Consider the following 7,922-nt stretch of genomic DNA (forward strand, 5'->3'; position numbering starts at 1 on the left):
TACAGTCATTATAATAAGCTGATTTGCTTTGATCAATGTTGAACCAGTTTTGCTCTTTCATATTTAAAATATAATCAGCATTCAAAAGTGTCATTAAAGATGTAAATAATATTTAGATTCATTAAAGACACAATAAATGGATCAGAAATGACTGTAAAATATTGCATTGTTGGAAAGATTTAGTCAAACAGTTGCAGTTATTCTGAACTTTCTATTCATCAAAGGATCCTGAAAGTGAAATATATTGCAGTTTCCACTAAAATATTAAGCAGAATAAAATGATTTAAATGTTTTCAACAATCAACTCTCAGATGATCAAAATAATATGAATAATTCTTTATAAAACAAGTAAACAACTTTAGTCTGATCATGTTAGTGATGATAAAACACAAATCATTTGTCACTTTAATTATTGCAGTCAGCCAATGGCGCTTGACTAAAAGAGCTTTCAGTCTCTGAGATGTGAAACACTAAAGGCCTGTCTGATACTGAAGAGATTACAATCAAATCAAACCGGCTGCAATGTTGATTTGTCAATCTTGTCCACTGTAAATGTCTAGATGAGAGCTCAGTGCTGCTGTGTGTTCAGCTCTATCAGCATAATAACACTGAGCTCATGGTGATTGTGTTTCTCCATCAGAAACAATAATGGATATCAGTCAAATCAGCCTGTCTGAGTCACAATCTGGACATCAACACCTCCTGTGTCCTACTGTACATTTACTGTATTATTCAGTCACCGACTGTTGGATAAAATGTCCACTGATGAATTAAAATAAATTCTAAAACGAAAATAATCTGACCATCCCATTTTTTCAGCAATTTATGTGTTTTTATCTTTACTTATTTAATATAGACAGACAAAATAAATGTTGAAATAATGAAGAGCAGAGAAGCTGCAGAAAGAGACTCAACACTTCACAAATACTTTACACTGTTTCACATGTGAGAGTCAAATATGATCTTACCAAAGTTTCTCCAGTTTACAGCGAGGATCCTCCAGTACAGCAGAGAGAAGAGTCACTGAATCTCCTAGTTTATTCCCAGACAGATTCAGATCTCTCAGGTGTTCAGGGTTTGATCTCAGAGCTGAAGCCAAAGCTGCACAACCTTCATCTGTGAGACCACAATTATACAACCTGTAGAGAACAATGACACACTCTTCACTCACACACATCACATCAGTTCAGTGAATCTAGCTTAAAGTTTAAGTACAAACTAAAAGCACAAATAAACATATTTGATGGATCATTAGACTGAGGTCTAAAATGTCACAGAGAACAAAACATGATACGCAGAAAGTTTTACTCAAGCAGGATAAACTAAATCATTGAAATAATGACACTGTTCTCTCCTTTAGCATTGCTGAAATTAGCTGTGCTGTTTAGATAAGTACAAATATGTTAACATCCAGTAAAAACTATTGGATAATTAAGGTTTTTAATTATGCCAGAGATTATTTCGTATTTTCCCAAACAAAATAATTAAAATAATCAAAAAAAAAATATTGTAAAATATTATTGCAATTAAACATTTATTACTATTATTATTGTTGTTATCTTTATACTTTGTGTATAAATATATTTTCATTCATGAAGACACAATAATTGATTAAAACCAACTCTAAAATATAGATTTTTGCTTTAACCTTTTATTTTTAATTTGAAATAAATCCTGTAATTTTCAACATTTCATTCATCAAAAAATCCTTAAAAAGGTTTTAAAAAAGCTATTATTTTCTCCAAAATGCTTTCAGAATTGACATTAATTAAAATTTGTAAAGATTGAAAATCCTAAAATTTGACTGAGAGTGAATGTGTTGTTGATTGTGAGAGCTGGGATTTATATTAGTTAAAAGAAAACTATTTTTTTTGATGCTACGCAATTATCAAATTGCAAAAAAAAGCCAAGAAAACATTCCTTCTCCTTTGTTTCATAAAATATCCAACCAAGAAAAAAAGCATAAACATTGACATTTCAATTAAAACAATAAATATATCATTTACACTGTTTCACATGTGAGTCAAATATGATCTTACTCCAGTTTTTCAAGTTTACAGCGAGGATCCTCCAGTACAGCAGAGAGAAGAGTCACTGAATCTCCTAGTTTATTCCAGGACAGATCCAGATCTCTCAGATGTTCAGGGTTTGATCTCAGAGCTGAAGCCAAAGCAGCACAACCTTCATCTGTGAGACCACAATAATACAACCTGTTGAGAACAATGACACACTCTTCACTCTCTCACATCACATCCGTTTTTAACATTGAATTTATTAATAAAAGTACAAACTAATGACACAAATCAACATGTTTGATTAACTAAAATGTCACAGATGACAAAACATGATCAGAACACACCAATCATTCCATCAGGATAAATAGCTATTTATCGTAAATAATAAGATGAATATTTACTTGTGTGTGTGTGCAGTGCATGAACTAAACTTATTTGTCAATTGTCACCAATTATTTTAATTATTTTCCATATGACTCTGTTCTCACTGTTAGCATTGCTGAAATGTGCTGTGCTGTTTATTTTAGTAGTAATGTGTATATGATCAGTGAAAACTTTGGGATAATTAAGATTTTTATGTTTTTGAAACTGCTGCCTCCAGGACCCGGGTAAGAAACAGATAATGCATTGATGAAGGGATGGATATACTTTACACTGTTTTAAACGTGTGAGAGTCAAATATGATCTTACCTCAGTTTCTCCAGTTTACAGTGAGGATCCTCCAGTACAGCAGAGAGAAGAGTCACTGAATCTCCTAGATTATTCCCAGAAAGATTCAGTTCTCTCAGGTGTTCAGGGTTTGATCTCAAAGCTGAAACCAAAGCAGCACAACCTTCATCTGTGACACCACAATAACTCAACCTGTAGAGAACAATGACACACTCTTTACCCTCTCACATCACATCAGTTCAGTGAATCTATTATTAAAGTTTAAGTACAAACTAAAGCACGAATGAACATGTCTGATGGATCATTAGACTGAGGTCTAAAATGCCACAAAGAACAAAACATGATCATCAGTAGAAAGTTTTATTCAAGCAGGATAAACATCTATTCAATGTAAATAATAAGATAATAGCAAAATCACTGAAATAATGACGCTGTTCACACAATGTTAACATTGCTGAAATATGCTGTGCTGTTTATATCAGTAGAAATATGAACACAAGCAATGGGAACTTTGGGATAATTAAAGTTTTTAATGTTTTTGACAAAAGTCTCTTTACGGCTCAATAATGAAGTGTTATTTCATTATAACAAAAAACTTATTAAAACATTAGGAGATATTACTACAATATAAACATTTAATATTATTGTTGTTGTTATTAATAACAACATTATACTTTTTAAAGATATTTTTTAATCATGAAAACACAATAAATTGATTAAAACCAACTGTAAAATCAATATTTTTTTATCTTAATTTTATTTAGAATTTTAAATAGGGGCAGCATAGTGGCGCAGTGGGTAGCGCTGTCGCCTCACAGCAAGAAGGTCACTAGTTCGAGCCTCGGCTGGGTCAGTTGGCATTTCTGTGTGGAGTTTGCATGTTCTCCCTGTGTTGATGTGTGGGTTTCCTCCACATGCTGCGGTTTTCCCCACAAGTCCAAAGTCATGCGGTACAGGTGAATTTAGTAAGCTAAATTGTCCGTAGTGTATGGACGTGTATGGGTGTTTCTCAGTGATGGGTTGCAACTGGAAAGGCATCTGCTGAGTAAAACATATGCTGTATAAGTTGGCGGTTCATTCCGTTGTGGCGACCACAGATTTATAAAAGGACTAAGCCGAAAAGAAAATCAATGAATGAATGAATTTAAAATAAATCCTGTTTTTTTAGCATTGCATTCATCAAAAAATCCTGTAAAGTCAAAAAATCTACTAGTTTAGAAAAATGCTTTCAACATTGACATACATTTAAAAAATTAAGATTGAAAGATCTTGATGATGCTAAACTTCTGATTGAGTGAATGTACTATACTATTGATTGTGAATGCGAGTTAAAAGAAGAAAAAAAACTTTTTTAATTTTTTAATTCAATGCAATAAGCAAATTGCAAAATAAAATCAAGCAAACAGTCTTTCTACTTTTAAAATGTTCAACCAAGATATAAAAAAATAGACATTAAAAATTTCAATTAAAGCAATAAACATATATACTTTACACTGTTTCACATGTGAGAGTCAAATATGATCTTACCACAGTTTCTCCAGTTTACAGTGAGGATCCTCCAGTACAGCAGAGAGAAGAGTCACTGAATCTCCTAGATTATTCCTGGACAGATTCAGATCTGTCAGGTGTTCTGGGTTTGATATCAGAGCTGAAGCCAAAGCAGCACAACCTTCACCTGTGAGACCACAATTATACAACCTGTAGAGAACAACGACACACTCTTCACTCTCTCACATCAGATTTGTTGCCTCACATTGGCTCGCTTCTGTACAAAAAAGCTGTGCATGAACAAAAAACATAAACAAATCAGCATTTACCATTGTCACAATAATTTTCACTCACGACGGAGGGATTCGCTCCTGCAAATATGTCTGATAATCTAATAATTGTTTGCAAATATTTGAGAAATGTAGTGAAATTACAGCCGCCTTTTTGTGGCCCTTCTTGGCTTCAATTGTTAACCATGTACAATTTACAGTTCAAAACACTATAATTGTGTCTACATTTCAACTGGAGATCAGTTTGTCCTGATCTATTTGACTTCATCTACCAGCCGTTGATCAATTATTAAAATGGAGTCAGTATTTAAGCAGAGCTGCAGAGACAGAAACACTCTGGTTAATTAGACATCCTGACAGCAGTTTTCTTTTGTTCTTTGTTTTGGATTTACCCGCTCATGTACACTCGACTTTAATTCATTCATTCTGTTGTGTTCATTCATAGTTCTGGTTCCACCAATGAAGACTTTTATTCACAGTTCTGCTTGTTCTGATTTAGTCATCATTAAATATTATATATTATATATTACATTTATTCAAATTTAATTGTTTATGAATTTACTAGGCATTGATAACCTAATAACAAATAGCAAATCAAACATAGCAAACAAAATAAAGAAAATACTAAAATTCATAATGACTGTTAAGCTACTGTACGCACAGAAATCATGGGTTTAATGTTCACTACGTCAGAATTTATTCAGCAAATGATTATCCTTCAACCATTATTAAATCTGAGTCAAAAACCAACTTGAGTTAGTGTAAAAATATGATTGTATATCTGAATTTGACACTTCCATTTCCATTTATTAAAATTTTACTCTGAAAAATTATAATTGTTTATGAATTTACTTGACATTGATAACCTAATAACCTAACGTAAAATTAAACACGGCAAACAAAATGAAGGAAAAAAAATTCATAACAACTTGAGTTAGTGTAAAAAAAATCTTTTAGACTTTGGTACATTCATCACCTGATTCTGGTGTGATACTTTCAATGTGCATTAAAAAAGGGATAAAATCAGAGCTAGTAATACTTACTGAACTGATCTGCATTCTCTAATCACGGGCAGCAGCTTCTTAAAAATTACCAGTTTTTCAGTTTTATTGTTTTCAGCAACAAATTCATTAATATTAAACTCCTCCAGCTTCTTCTCTGATGTCAACAACACAAACGCTACAGCTGACCACTGAGATGAGGAGAGTTTGGCTTCATTTATTCCTCCAGATTTCAGATACTGCTGTATTTCCTCCACTAGTGAATGATCACCCAGTTCATTCAGACAGTGAAACAGATTGATGGATTTCTCTGGAGAGTCGATGGTCCTGATCTTCTTCTTGATGTACTCGACTGTTTTATTATTCTTGATTGATCTTCTTTTTAGTTTCAGTGGTCTTTGTAGGAGAATCTGATGAGACTCCACTGACAGACCCAGAAGAAACCGCAGGAAAAGATCCAGATGTCCATTTTTACTCTGTAAAGTCTCAACTACAGCTCGCTGATGCAGCTCAGATAGTGCAACAGTTTTAAACATGAATTTAGTTTTGGACCACAAACTCTGTTTGGCAGCAAAGTTAAACTGATTTATACTTTTGTTAATACAGGAGAGGTGCACATAAAGAGCCGCTAGATGTTCCTGAATGCTCAGATGAACAAAGCTGAAGACTTTCCCCTGATACAAGCCAAACTCCTCTCTGAAGATCTGAGTGCACAATCCTGAGTAAACTGAAGCTTCTGCCACATCAATGCCACACTCTCTCAGGTCTTCCTCATAGAAGATTATATTGCCTTTCATGAGCTGCTGAAAAGCCACTTTCCCCAGTTTGAGGATCATGTCTTCATCTGTCAGCTTCTCCTCATAGTCCTTCTGATGTTTGATGTTGGTCTGCAGGATCAGGAAGTGTGTGTACATCTGAGTGAGAGTCTTGGGAATCTCTGCAGTCTCTGCTTCACTCAACATCTTCTCCAGAACAGTGGCTGAGATCCAGCAGAACACTGGGATGTGGCACATGATGTAGAGGCTCCTGGAGGACTTCAGGTGTGAGATGATTGTATTGGCCAGACTCTGATCACTGATTCTCTTGCTGAAGTATTCCTCCTTCTGAGGGTCATTGAAGCCTCGTACCTCTGTCACTCGATGGACACACTCAGAGGGGACGAGATCTGCTGCTGCCGGTCTGGAGGTGATCCAGATGAGAGCAGAGGGAAGCAGATTCCCCACAATCAGGTTGGTCAGCAGCTCATCCACTGAGGCGGATTCACTGACGTCACACAACCTCACAGCGCTCTGAAAATCCAGAGACAGACGACACTCGTCCAGACCATCAAAGATGAACAGCACTTTATATTTGTCACTGGATATTTCCATTTCTTTAGTTTGAGGGAAAAAGAGCTGAAGAAGATCTGACAGACTGAGTGTTTTGTCCTTCATCAGATTGATCTCTCTGAAAGGAAGTGGAAATATGAGCTGGACGTCCTGATTCTCCTTCTCTTCAGCCCAGTCCAGGATGAACTTCTGCACAGAGACTGTTTTTCCGATGCCAGCGACTCCCTTCGTCAGCACAGTTCTGATGGCTTTGTCTTGTCCAGGTAAAGGTGTAAAGATGTCTCTGCATTTGATCGCTGTGTCCTCTGTTGTTGATCTCCTGGATTGTGTCTCAATCTGTCTCACCTCATGCTCATGACTGATCTCTCCACTCTTACTCTCTGTGATGTAGAGCTCTGTGTAGATCTCATTCAGGAGTGTTGGGTTTCCCTGCGCCGCTGTTCCCTCATACAGACACTCAAACTTCTTCAGCAGATTTGATCTAAACGTGTTGAATACTTGGGGGCTGTAAAAAGTTAACAAGTTATTAGGCAAAATATTATAACATCCTTTGTTAAAATGTTGTACTTGAAATTATCTCTCCTGATCAAATGAAAATAAAAAAAACATCAATATAAAAAAAATGGAAACTATATGAACACCATAATACAACTAATATTAACATTAGAAGACAATATAAAAAAAACTCAAATATCTTTTGTTAGAAAAAAATAAAATACCTGAGATCATTTTGTGTTTCTCCACTCTTATAACGTATTGGAGGATCCAAAGGCAAATCACTGTTCATGGACATACAGCTGGGCTCTGGCTCTGATCTCTCCTGATGAACTGAACTATAACAAAAGACAGAATGTAGTTTGAGTTAAGTTCTGTTTTTAAAACTATTTTTGCATTAAAGTGCACTTTTTTTATTTTCTTATACTGTGTTGACAAAACTGTGAACTGAACTAAGTACTATTAGATAAATAAATTTGATCAATTTTCATATATTCTATTTATTTCTTTTTATATATGTACACTTTAAAAGCAACCAAATGTTAATGTTATAAATGTATGTGCTTCTTAATACAGTCATGTGCTCAACAGACAGCTGTTCAATCAGTTGCTGACAAAGAGTTGATTATATGATCA

At 34.7% G+C, this 7,922-nt stretch overlaps 1 protein-coding gene across 4 annotated transcripts in view; it reads right to left on the minus strand.

Moving 5' to 3' along the window:
* Window positions 1–7,922, minus strand: part of nlrc8 (NLR family CARD domain containing 8) — a 16,070-nt gene that overhangs the window by 1,503 nt on the left and 6,645 nt on the right. For 2 of the 4 annotated variants that reach the window (XM_073924018.1, XM_021466480.3), the window contains exons 5-10: window positions 7,511–7,624; window positions 5,506–7,296; window positions 4,212–4,382; window positions 2,706–2,876; window positions 2,040–2,210; window positions 969–1,139 (exon numbers count right to left, since the gene is read on the minus strand). In XM_073924018.1, coding sequence (XP_073780119.1) covers window positions 969–1,139; window positions 2,040–2,210; window positions 2,706–2,876; window positions 4,212–4,382; window positions 5,506–7,296; window positions 7,511–7,624 — 2,589 coding nt within the window. The remainder of the gene's footprint in view (window positions 1–968; window positions 1,140–2,039; window positions 2,211–2,705; window positions 2,877–4,211; window positions 4,383–5,505; window positions 7,297–7,510; window positions 7,625–7,922) is intronic. The other 2 variants (XM_073924019.1, XM_073924020.1) reach the window with 2 other exon arrangements.

The sequence above is a fragment of the Danio rerio genome, chromosome 15 (assembly GCF_049306965.1).
Source record: "Danio rerio strain Tuebingen ecotype United States chromosome 15, GRCz12tu, whole genome shotgun sequence".
In the NCBI taxonomy this organism is placed as follows: domain Eukaryota; kingdom Metazoa; phylum Chordata; class Actinopteri; order Cypriniformes; family Danionidae; genus Danio; species Danio rerio.